The following is a 12,339-nucleotide window of genomic DNA, read 5'->3' as shown; positions in this document are numbered from 1 at the left end:
AGTTTTGCAATTCACTGCTCTGATTTGGTTTCTGTAGCTTGGGTACAAGTTTTTGAAACCAAGGGTATAGAATAAAACTTCTCAAAGACGATCTTTTGCTGACCTAGTTGACAAAGCACTCTTTGTGTGGGTATGAGCATCTTGCTAAACGGATGAAAGCTCCAGTGCAATAATAAACGTGCTCAATCTGCCAAAGACAGGCAGACTGTGAGAGACACATGGCCAGTCAGTCTGCTGAAAAAGAGGCAAAAAAAGAGTATCTCCTAATCTTACCATTTCACTGATGTTTTCCTCAGTCAGTCCATTAGTCCCCAGAGACAGCTCTGCTGTCCTTGGGTCCTTGGCTGTTGTCCTGAAGAAGCCTGAGTGATCAGCAGAAGTCATTGGCTCATTCAGCATCCTGTTCTCACCTTTGTTGCCTGTGGGATGTATTGGCATTCCTTTAGTGAAGCCTGTCCCTTTTCCCTGCTCTTTGTTTCCCCCCATTTTCAGCCCAGACCAGCCATGTGGGTCTGTCTGCAGGGTTGCTCTCTTCCCCTCTGTGAGGCTGCCAGGGTCTCCTGTGGAGCCACTTTCTGTGCTCTGCCACTTCTTCAGCTCATCCCTGCCCTGCACTGCCACCTCCTTCCCTGCCTCCCACTCTGGGGGCTGCTGAGATGGGGTGGGCCAGGTGGGGTCATGGTGGCTTTGAGAAGCGCTGGGTGCCGTGGGGTTTGAAGTTCAGCGCTGTCTTGGGAGAGTTCCCTGTCCTTGCTGGGAGCTGCCCAGTTCTCCCGGTGTAGAAAATCAGTTTGTGAAGGTCAGTCTGCTGCCAGTGAGCCCAGGGAATGTGGTTCACATGTGTTCAGTGTGTGCCTAGACTAGAGTTCCTCCTGTACATTAGACAAAATGTGTGCACTCTCGCCTTGACTTCTCAGAAAGTCTTTTCTAGTTCTTTCTAGAAGAAAAAACTGTGGCAGCATGTTCCTCACTGCACAGGCTGTGACTCACACAGCTCTCCCTGTTTTCCTCTGTTTCTCTGTTGTGAAAGCCAGCACATGTGTAGCCACTCCTGGGGTGTGCTTGGCAAGCATCAGAGCACAGGCAGCAAGCTCCAGAATGTGTTTTTGCCAGCATGGGTATATAGGACTGTAGCTGTCTTCCTGGCTGGATTTCTTTGTGCTGTTGGCAGGCCTCACATTTGGCTGCCAAAATTACTGAAGGAGTTATCAGCAGGACTGGTGTGAGGATTATCTGTTTTAGCTGTGCTAATCTTCACAATGCTGTGATTTTCAATCTCCCTTTCACAAAGGGAAAAAACGCCAAGAAGAAGATTGTAGAACAAGATTTTAGAAACTTTTTTTTTTGAGAGATTCTTTTTAAAATTACTTTTGTGGTGATGGAAGAGAAAGTGCCACATTTATCTCAACTGTTGTAACACACACAGCAAACCAAGCCCTGTACAAATTCTGCTCATTCTTTTTGAGCAGGTCATGGATTTATCAAGTACTTTCCTTGACTTGCTCATAGCTAAATGGAAGAATCATGTTGCCTTTGTGTATCTTGAACATTTTTAAGCTGGCAAGAGGCTAAACAACTTCTTTATGTGTGTAGAAACAGCATGAACAGCTCATGTTGTTCAGTTTATGTCTTAGGCAAGATTACTGAGAATAATGCTAAAGAATACTGAGACAGGGACTTCTGCATCTTGAACAAAATGCACCAATCCAAACTTCTTCCTGGATGATTTATGTACATCAGATGGTGGAGAGAGAGAAAGAGTATCAAGATCTGCCAGAACTGCCACCTTAATATCACAGCCTAAAAGCAGGTGAAGGTATTGAAAGATACCCAAGTGCCAGCTATTCCTTTTCATCCTTGGCTGTGTGACAGGTGTGGGGATGGTGTACATCATGAGAAGGGGCTGGTAGACAACACTTCCCCTCTGCACATCAGAGGTGTGAAAGGCACTGTAGCTTTTGGGGGCAAAATGTTCTTGTGGGGATGATGCAATTCTGCAGTTGCCTGAATTCAGAGCTGTGCTTACAGGCCACAAGAGAATCCATCACTCCTGCCTGTCTAGTTTCCAACTTAAAAGTAGCTTTGGTACTGATTTCCATAGAAACATCCATTGCTTAGCATAATAATAATGGGCTGCTGCCGAGTTGCTGTCCGAGGTTTTTTCTCTACTCCCCCGGGCGGGGGAGGAGGCTGCACCGGCCGAGCTGTGGCACAGCAACTGACAGCCGGGGGGCACTGCCCAGATGCGCCGGGGGCGTCCGGGCAGCGCCTCAGCAGGAGGCAGCAGTGATCAGCAAGAAGGCGAAGTAGAAAAGAGGGACCCGAGTCAGGGCAAAGTCCAGAGTGCTTTAATGTCTCCAGGGAACGCCAGCCGAGTCGGGACCACGAGGCAGGGGTACAGCCGATTATAAAGGGACGGAACATAGAACATTTCAACCAATGAGAGAGAACTTGGGACGGAACAAACTCGTGACAAACATGCCGGCTCGCCAATAGGGAATGCAACAGGGAGGGACCCTTGTTCCCGATCCAATCACCCACCGAGGAGGGGAGAACTTTCTGGAAATAGGGAAGGGGACAGTGGCTGATGGACAGGAACTCAGGGAGGGATTGACAGAGGGTAACCAGGGGAACAGGGGTGGAGACAAAAAACTGATACTCTCAAAAGGAGGGGTTGCCAGGGGAGGTGGGGGGGGGGGGGGGGGGGACCCTAGGACCGAACCATTATAACTTTAGGGGGAAACGGAAGAAACCAAATGAACCCTGCACCACAACATCTCCCTCTTCTTTGTTTAAAATAAAAATAAAACTGAAATTGTCCTTAAACTGGTGTAGTAACTGAAAACCATAGGGAGGATTGAGGGGCTTGCTCCCAATGCGTCTTTTCACAGGAAGGTTCTTCAGGGATGGGAGCAGGGTCAGCAGGAGCCTCAACATGGTTGATTTGGGGGGTTGAGGCAAACAAAATTCTGGTCAGTAACTTATAGATTATGCAGAAACCAAAAATTAAACAGAGTAAAACGAAGATAATAATTAAAATGGTACGAATGATGGAGCCCACCCAGCCTGTCACTCCCATTTTGGATAGCCAGTTCCCCAACCAGTCCGAGGTCTGTTGTCGGATGTTGTCGACGTCCTCGGACATCTGGCGGATGGTGTGTCTGGCGTCCTCGGCTCGTGACGACAGGTTCATGCAGCAGAGCCCCTCGAACTCCTCACAGTGATGGTTGTGAAGTAACAAAAGGAAATCGATTGCCGCCCTATTTTGGAGGGTCGCTTTCCTCGTTGTTTCCTCGTCAGCCAGGAGGTCCGCTAGGGCAGTTGAGGTCAAATTCGCTTGCTTCGCCACCCAGCACTCGAGGTTGCCCAATTCCCCTAGTGCTTTAGCTGCGGCCACCCATGGCAAAAATACCGAAACCGCAATATTTCTGGGTCTAGACCAATGAACAATTTCGGTGTCACATTCTGGGTCAATTTTGTGGGTGTCTCTCTTAACTCTGGCCAAATCCTGTGTGACATTTTTCGTTTTCCAATTGAGAATTTGAGTATAGTTGGGGGTAAGCAGCGTCAACCGCCCAAAAGTACAGGGCCCTCCGGACAGGCGAGGGGGAATTCCAGCCCACGCTCGGTTACCGCAAATTAGGAACGCGCCTTTAGGGAGGAGCGCGGGTTTCAAATAAAAGGTATTGGGAACATAAACGGTGGTGGTGAAATTGCACCAGTTCTTTGTTTGATACCTCTCATTCTTAAAGTGTACCACCCGGTCTGGGATCGCACCTTGGTGAGGGAGGAAACGGAGGCAGAGGGAGGCGCGTGCGGAGCCGAGCAGCTCGAATTCCGTGGGCTCATCAGTGGTATAATTAAGAAGTTTCATGATTTTTTCCCACCAGTATCTGGGATTGATGGAACCAACAGGGTCGAACTCCGGAAACAGGTGCTTTAGGTGGGGGAGTAAGGGAGGGGGAAAATCATCCAACCCAAATGGAATTCCCACAAGACAAGTCGAGAGGGGGTCTGCTGCAGAAGCTGTTGATAGGCACAGGTGGTCTTGCCCCATCGCTTGAGCCAAGGTTCGCCAGACATTCGCCTTTGGTTGGGGAACGATCCAGGGGTCGGCTGGGTGGATCATCAACAGGAGCGAAATCATGATGAAGAAGGGTCCAACTGAAACAAACGAAGGAAATAGGTTAATACAGAGGGTTCAGCTGGTGGCGGTTCAGTCTGGGGGGTACCGGACCTACAGACTTCTTTTCTTCGTCGTCTCCAAGCTGCCTCCTCCACCTGTGCTGCAGAGCCGATGTTACGGGCTCTTCCTGGAAGGTAGGGCTTCACCCACTTGGAAGGGACCCACCTCAACCCTGTGGGGGTGGACACGCAGGCGTATCCACGACCCCACGTAACCAGGTCAAAGGGGCCCTCCACCTTCCAGGTTTCAGGGTCTTTCACCAGCACAGGGGGTTTCGCCCTCAGGTGCATGTCCTGATAGGTATTAAAGTGTCTTGCGATGGGCGGGTTTAGGCAGTCAAAACTACAGTTAAGGAAGTTGATGGTGAATAAGGCCCTGGCCAGCCGGATCTGAGGGGACTCCACCTTCATAGCACCTTTTTGATGTTCTAATGTACGCTTGATGCTCTGGTGGGCCCGCTCAACCACCGCTTGTCCTGTGGGAGAGTAAGGGATGCCGGTTTTGTGGCTTACCCCCCACTCCTGCAGGAAGCTCCGGAATTCCCTGGATTTATATCCTGGCCCGTTATCAGTTTTTATCTCCTTGGGGATGCCCAGCACAGAGAAGGCATGTAACAGATGCTTTTTAACATCTGCTGTCTTCTCCCCTGTGTGGGCAGAGGCATAGACGGCCCCAGAAAAGGTGTCCACAGAGACGTGCACGCACTGGAACTTGCCGAATTCTGGGATGTGTGTAACATCCGTCTGCCAGATCTCGCAACTTTTGAGTCCCCGTGGGTTGGCGCCGGTAGCCACTACGGGCAGTTGGAACGCCTGGCACTGTGGGCATGTGGCCACAATTGCTCTCGCCTGGTCCCTCGTCAGGTGGAATTGACGGACCAGGCCAGGAGCATTTTGATGGAATCGTTGGTGGCTGAGTTTCGCCTGTTGAAAGGCGTCTGGGAGTGGGGCCATCTCAACTGGGGCGGCTAGGGCATCGGCACGCCGGTTGCCCTCCGCGATGAACCCCGGTAGGTCGGTGTGTGACCTCACATGCATAACATAGAAGGGTTGCTCTCGGTGGGAGACCAGATCTATTAGTCTCGAGAGCAAACTGAACAGGTCCATGTTGGAAACCTCCTGAAGAATTGCACTCTCTGCTCTGGAAACGACACCGGCGACATATGCAGAGTCGGTTACTAGATTAAAAGGCTGAGAGAACCTTTCAAAGACTCTGACCACTGCGGCCAACTCGGCAATTTGAGGTGAACCCTCAACCTTTTCAATGTCTGTCTTCCACCGCCGAGTTTGAGGATCCCGCCAAGTCACCACAGACTTGTGGGATGCTCCGGACGCGTCTGTGAAAATTGTCAGAGCTTTCAAAGGCTTCCGACTCTGAACTGTCTTTAACGACAGTTTGAAATTCATCCCTGAATTAAACAATTTGTGGGCCGGTTTGTGAATCGAAATTTGCCCAGTGAACGAGTCCAGAGCAAATTGGAGAGCTTCGTTTTCCAGGAGTAGATGTTCCAGCATGGCCTTGGTTAACTGGCCCGAGTTCAAATTAATTGGAACATGAATGCATGAAAAGTCAACACCGGCCAACTCCCGGATCCGGAGGCGAGCCTTCCGGATCAACTCAGCTACCAACTCTTGTGGCCTCGTCATCCTCTTGGACCTATGATGGCTGAGGAAAACCCACTCTATAATCAAGAGAGGGTCCCTCGAACCCTGGTCCTTAGATGTTTTGGTGGATGACTCCCACTGAAAAATCAACCCATGCGGGTGTGGCAGCTTTCCCAGTATGATAAAATTGAACGGCAAGTCTGGGTTGTACCGATGTGCCTGTCTCTGCGATAAGATGTTTTGGACCTTTTCCAAGGCTGCGGCGGCCTCCTGGGTAAGGGTCCTGGGAGAACTAAGCTCCTCTCCCCCTTTCAAAAGATTGAAAAGGGGGGCTAGGTCTTCCGTAGGAATACCCAGCCAAGGTCTTACCCAATTCAAAGACCCACACAGCTGGTGAACATCAGCCAAGGTTTCAATTTTGGTGTTAAAGGCCAATTTCTGCGGAACAATGGTCCGCTTGGTGATCTCCAGGCCAAGATACTTCCAGGGTGGCATCCTTTGAATTTTTTCTTCCTGGAGCTCGAACCCTGCAGAAGTCAATGCATTGATTGTCAGGAAAAGCGAGTGGGTAAGTGTGCTGTCATCAGGTGCACACACCAGGATGTCATCCATGTAATGTAGAATGATGGCATCTTTTGCTGACTCTCGAACAGGGGACAGCAAGGAAGAGACGTACCACTGGCAGATCACAGGACTCGCCTTCATTCCTTGTGGTAGGACTTTCCAATGATACCTCTTCCTTGGGGCTTCTCGGTTGATGGTGGGAACCGAGAAGGCAAAGCGTGGGGCATCGTCAGGGTGTAGAGGAATTTGAAAGAAACAGTCCTTTATATCCAATACAGCCAACTTCCAATTTTGAGGGAGCATGGTTGGGGACGGCATCCCTGGTTGGAGAGCGCCCATATCTTCAATAACATTATTAATTTGGCGAAGGTCGTGCAGGAGCCGCCATTTGTCCTTGTTTGGTTTTTTAATAACAAAGACAGGGGAGTTCCATGGTGAATTGGACTCCACGATGTTGCCTTTGTCCAGCTGCTCCTGTACGAGCTCCGTGAGCGCCTTTAACTTTTGTTTGTTGAGCGGCCACTGCTCTACCCATATCGGAGAATTTGATTTCCAGGTTAATTTTTGGGTAGGGCGCTCTTCAGTGGCCGCTACTGAAAAACCTGAGGAGCCGTTGGCAGGTCAATTGTGGCTCCCCATTGGGCTAAAACATCTCTCCCCCACAGGGGTTCCGCATAGTCCATTACAAATGGGCGAATAGAAGCCAATTGCCCATTTGGCCCCGTAATTTGTACCACGCTCTTAGACTGCTTAGCCAATTGTATGCCCCCTACACCTTGAACGCGTTCAGCCGCGCGTTGCAACTCCCAATGTGGCGGCCATTCCTCACTAGGAATGATCGTCACATCCGCCCCTGTGTCGAGCATGCCACTGATTCTGGTCAATTGACCATCCCTGCTCACACTACACGTTATTCGGGGTTTCCCCTTTCCAATTGCATGAGTCCAGTTTACGCGCAATGTTGGTGTTGTAGCATGTGTTGAAGGTGGTATTGTGTTTTTTAATGATTCAAATAACTCCACAGGGATGGCCTGGGCTATAATTTGACCCTTTTGCAATGTAACCGGTGGGCATATGCAAAAAAATCCCACTGCAAATGAATCAATGGCATGTGGTAATAAACCCGGAATGATGGTGATTTCCGGTGGTGTGCACTTAGTGTCGCCAATGACAACGCACTCACTCTTGATCCGGTTCCAGGTACCTGGTGCCTGAGGTGCGACCATCGCAAGATGGCACTGGGAGTCCATGATCTTAACTGACTCGACTAACTGCAACCTGTAGGGCGAAACTAAAGAGGAGGTGGTTAGAGACGTAAGAATCGGTGTTTTGCAAGAAGTCAAGTCCGGTAAATTGTGTTGAAGAGTTGGGTGGGTAAATTGGGATCCCCTCCCCAAATTCCCTTTCTTAGATGTTGAGTCACCCGCCCCATTTTTGTCCTCGCGCAGGGAGGGGCTGCGCTTCTGCCTTAGTTTTTTCGATCTTTCTTAAAACCCTCCTGGGATGCCGTCTGCTTCCTCCTGAACTCATAAAACTCAGTTCGGAGTGGGCAGTCCGGCATCCAGTGTTCGGTGTTGCCACAGAGGTGGCACTGTCCACGCGGCGGCGGCCTTGGCAGGGTATGAGTCCATTGTGGCTGTGCGGGCATTGCTTCAAAGAAGTTCCTTGGTTCGGCGAAGGACACCCGGCGGGGCGACGGCTTGGTGTCAGTGTCCTGCCGAGCGATGACCGGAACCTTCGTCTGGCAAACCTCTATCATTGCCTGGATGGTGGGAGGCGGGTCCAAGGGCAGGCTGAGGATGGCTGCCTTGCAGGCGGTGTTTGCATTGGCGGCAGCCATCTCGAGCAGGACACTCGGCCGAGCGCTCTCGCTGTGGACTTGCTGTTCTATAGCCCTGCGGAGACGCTCGACAAAGATTATAAAAGGCTCCTCACTGCCCTGGATTATTTTAGAAAATGTAAGAGATGGTACTGCAGTCTTCAATGATAGGAAAGCCCGCTCCGCTACCTTGGCGCTTTCCCGGAGCACAGCACGGGGGATATCCCTTGCTTGGATCGCCCCGTCGGCCCAATTTCCGGTACCAATAAGGTGCTCGGTACACACCGCTTCACCACCACGGATTGTGCTTGTTTGGGTATCTGCCCATAAGTCTGGGAGAATGTCCCTTATTCCCTTTTTCCATGCCTCTTCCCATACCCCGAATTCAGTGGGGTTGAGAAGACATGAAAAAAGTGTCCGCAAATCAGCAGGAACAACATTAGTTTCTAATAAAGAGGCTCGAAGGAGTCCCCGGAAATATTCACTCTCCCGGGAGAACTCCTTTTGAGCCTTGCACAGCTCCTTGATGGTGGAGTGGGGGAATGGGGTCCACTGCGCTTTGACCGGTCCCTGTCCCTCCTGCTGGTATGTGACAGGGGCTGCAGTGATCACTGGTGCAAGCCCTGTGTTCCGGTTCTCCAACCCTGCCCCCCCCCCGGGAACCGGGTTGTGGGAACCAGGAGGTGGGGCGTGGGAACCAGAACAGGGGAGGGAGGGGCATTGCGTGGGAACCTGGGTGGGGCTGGGAGCCTGGGCGGAGTCGAGAGCTGGGACATGCTCCGCCTGTGGGTGGTAACTTGGGGGCGGGGCTAGGGGAGGGGGAGGAGGAAAGAGCGTGGAAGAGGGTGGAGGAACAAAGGGTGGAGCGAAACAGGGGTGGGCAGGGTTTTGTAGGGGAGGGGAGGGGACAACAGGCTTGGAGGGAAAAAGAAAAGGATTGTGGGAAGAAGACAGGGTTTTGGAGGGAAAAGCCATGTGGCCACCTCCATCTTGAGCTCCATGGGAGCCATTTTGAGACAGAGTCTGAGAGTAGTCACCCTCTGGAACTAAGAACTCAGCTTTGGGTTTGACAACCGGGGACTTCGGGGTGGGGGAAACAGGGTTCGGGGAAGAATCCCCCGAAGTCTGGCCAGGACTTCGGAGGTGGGGGGTTGGAGGACCCTGAGGAAAACCCGGGGGATGGCAAGAACCCGGCACTGTGCCTGTGTGAGCTGTTTCCCTCAGGATTCCCTTATTCTGAGGTACAGAGGAGGTGGAACAAGGATCTAGGACTTGGGGACAGGGCGAACATGAACCAGGGGGTAGTTGTTTCCTCAGTTTCCCTTGTTCGTTTAAAGCTGTAATAATTTGGAAGCTCCAATAAACTAATTTTTTACTCTTTGATTCCCCCTCAGAATCCAATTGAGATAATTTTGTTCCAACCGAATTCCAAAAATCTATCCTATGAACCATTTCAGGGGTAATCTGAGGAAACTGAGTAAACAACCACATTATTAACTGCTTTAACTCCCTCTTAATTAACTTAATATTTCTCCCAGCAAGGATAGTTATAACTTGGAGATAAACTCTTTTCTGCTGTGTCGACAGTTTAGCACCCATGCCGACACAGAAAACCCACCCTTGGAGTAAAAATAAATATAACAGGAACAGAAAAAAAACCCTCAGCCACCAGCCCTAACCCCACCGGGTCTGGGACGAAACCACTGACCCGACCAGACGAAACTGGGGGGGGTTAGGCGAGGGGGACCACCCGAAGATGGGGAGCTGGGGGTACTCACCCTCTGACCAGCGCCGACTGGGATAAAACTCCAAGGGAAGGGACTTCGCCGGGGACCGACTCCGGGGTGCAGAAGCTGCCGATCCCGTCCCGGTCCGGAGCCACGCCTCTACAACGAGGTCTGCTCACAGACAGGGTAGTCTTGACGTCCACGGAGCAACCGATGAACCATGCAGGAAGGGCAAAACCTGCCTGCTGGCCACTAACCTCCTGCCGCGGGGTCCGGGGCTGTCCAGTGCCCCCACGGTGGAGCGCCAAAACTGCCGAGTTGCTGTCCGAGGTTTTTTCTCTACTCCCCCGGGCGGGGGAGGAGGCTGCACCGGCCGAGCTGTGGCACAGCAACTGACAGCCGGGGGGCACTGCCCAGATGCGCCGGGGGCGTCCGGGCAGCGCCTCAGCAGGAGGCAGCAGTGATCAGCAAGAAGGCGAAGTAGAAAAGAGGGACCCGAGTCAGGGCAAAGTCCAGAGTGCTTTAATGTCTCCAGGGAACGCCAGCCGAGTCGGGACCACGAGGCAGGGGTACAGCCGATTATAAAGGGACGGAACATAGAACATTTCAACCAATGAGAGAGAACTTGGGACGGAACAAACTCGTGACAAACATGCCGGCTCGCCAATAGGGAATGCAACAGGGAGGGACCCTTGTTCCCGATCCAATCACCCACCGAGGAGGGGAGAACTTTCTGGAAATAGGGAAGGGGACAGTGGCTGATGGACAGGAACTCAGGGAGGGATTGACAGAGGGTAACCAGGGGAACAGGGGTGGAGACAAAAAACTGATACTCTCAAAAGGAGGGGTTGCCAGGGGAGGTGGGGGGGGGGGGGGGGACCCTAGGACCGAACCATTATAACTTTAGGGGGAAACGGAAGAAACCAAATGAACCCTGCACCACAACAGGCTGCAGAGGTGAATACCCCTGGCTCTGCCTTTTTGCTTTGTAAAGTTCTCACACATAGGGTGGCTTTAGTTCTTCCTGAAGCACTGCCTGGGGTGGTGTCATTGTTCCCAATGTGAAACAGACTGTAATTTGCAGAGGCTGTTCCTCAAACTTTTATAGAAGAATAAAAGTTTGGATTTGTTTCCATCACTGAAGTGTCTGGAAAAAGAAAGGTAAAATGATTAAGAGCTTCAAACATTCAAAGAGTGAAGAGGAGGGAAAAAGCTGGAGCACATAGAAGAAAAAAGTAAGTAGAAACTGCCTGAAAGAGGACTGGATTTAGAGACAACAAGGTTTAAACTGTGGTCTTATGTGCCCATCTCACCACAGGAGCATTTCAAAACCGCGCCTGGAGTTTTGGCCCCACAGACCTTAAAAGAGTTCTAGAATGGGGTACAATTGACAAGCGTTACAGAAACAGAGGGAAACATAAATAGCTACAGTTTGTCTTCATGAAACTGTCAGAAATTTGTCCATAAAAGAAAAACATACTACTAAAAATATACAAAATATACAAAAGAAAAAACCACAAAAGATACAGCATTTGTTTTAATGGTACTCCTGAACTCAGCAAGCAGTTCTTGAGGTCAGACGCATTACCTTTACACATTTACAGATTTGCTAATTGAAAATAAAATGTAGCTACGTTAGTCCTGGTCTTTCCCTGTGCATCGTAGATGGTTCTGCATTTAGTCTGCAATTAATAAACAGATACATAGTCACATGAATTTTGAAATTTTAAATTAGCTATCTACAGTTATAAAAGAGGTTTTATTCTACACCTCTAGAACATTTGGTGTGGCTTTGGTTTTTTTGTCTACAAGATGAGGAAATCACTTCTACAGTACATTCTGTGTTTGCAAAACAAGCACATTTAATTTTAGAAAAAAACTTACTGTGAAGTGAGAGAAGCTTGACATTTTTTCTAAAAGTCAAGGCAGGCAAAGTTAGAGGTTAGAAGCAGGTTCTTGATCTTCTAAATGTCAAATTTTCCAAGACCTTAACAAAATCCTGCAAATACAAAATATGTTGTAAACATTAACAATGGGACAAGAAAATAACTATATCAAATACACATGCAAAGGTTCTGAGAGTTTGCTGAACCTCTTGCAGTTACGACAAGCAGAGGAAATACAGGGAAAGAGAAAAGAAGAAAAAAAGTGTAAAAACATCATATCCAACAAAGGGAGGTTAACCTCACTCACATGCTGTTCATACTTTGCATACTTTGTTGCTCTATAAGGTGAGGGGACCCACAGGCAGAGAGCTTTGAGTATATTACTCCTTTTTGTCCAAAGAAAAACAGAAATTTAGAGAAGTAAAGGAAATTCCTCCCAGTGTGTATTAGGAAGCATGTCAGACAGCATGCATGCATCTAAGTATTTCAAATTAGTGCCTTAGAAGACATCTTTTTCCTGATGTGAACTATCTGGGAAACCCAGTAAATATCT

General features: G+C 49.9%; 1 protein-coding gene and 1 long non-coding RNA gene across 2 annotated transcripts; one reads left to right on the top strand and one right to left on the bottom strand.

Moving 5' to 3' along the window:
- Positions 1-1,667: 1,667 nt before the first annotated feature.
- On the top strand, positions 1,668-11,038 carry LOC135298846 (uncharacterized). The gene is made up of 2 exons (XR_010360915.1): positions 1,668-2,132; positions 10,849-11,038. It is a non-coding gene; the product is annotated as an uncharacterized LOC135298846 (long non-coding RNA).
- Positions 2,687-10,311, bottom strand: LOC135298844 (uncharacterized). Its single transcript, XM_064416901.1, has 3 exons — positions 9,952-10,311; positions 7,538-7,632; positions 2,687-4,164 (listed from the first exon to the last, which is right to left on the bottom strand). The coding sequence occupies exons 2-3, from the start codon at positions 7,602-7,604 to the stop codon at positions 2,822-2,824; spliced, it is 1,410 nt and encodes a 469-aa protein (XP_064272971.1). The 5' UTR covers positions 7,605-7,632; positions 9,952-10,311; the 3' UTR covers positions 2,687-2,821.
- Positions 11,039-12,339: the final 1,301 nt, after the last annotated feature.

Source organism: Passer domesticus, chromosome 4, assembly GCF_036417665.1.
Source record: "Passer domesticus isolate bPasDom1 chromosome 4, bPasDom1.hap1, whole genome shotgun sequence".
Classification (NCBI taxonomy): Eukaryota; Metazoa; Chordata; class Aves; order Passeriformes; family Passeridae; genus Passer; species Passer domesticus.
Note: the sequence above shows the minus strand (reverse complement) of the source record. Positions and strands in the feature narration are given on the sequence as shown.

Bases quoted from the DNA above. Each gene is read 5' to 3' on its own strand.
- LOC135298844 (XM_064416901.1), bottom strand. From the start codon at position 7,604: ATGGACTCCCAGTGCCATCTTGCGATGGTCGCACCTCAGGCACCAGGT. The intron at 4,165-7,537 runs GTGAGTGCGTTG...CGTTTGTTTCAG, and splicing joins TACCTGGAACCGGATCAAGA to TTGGACCCTTCTTCATCATG.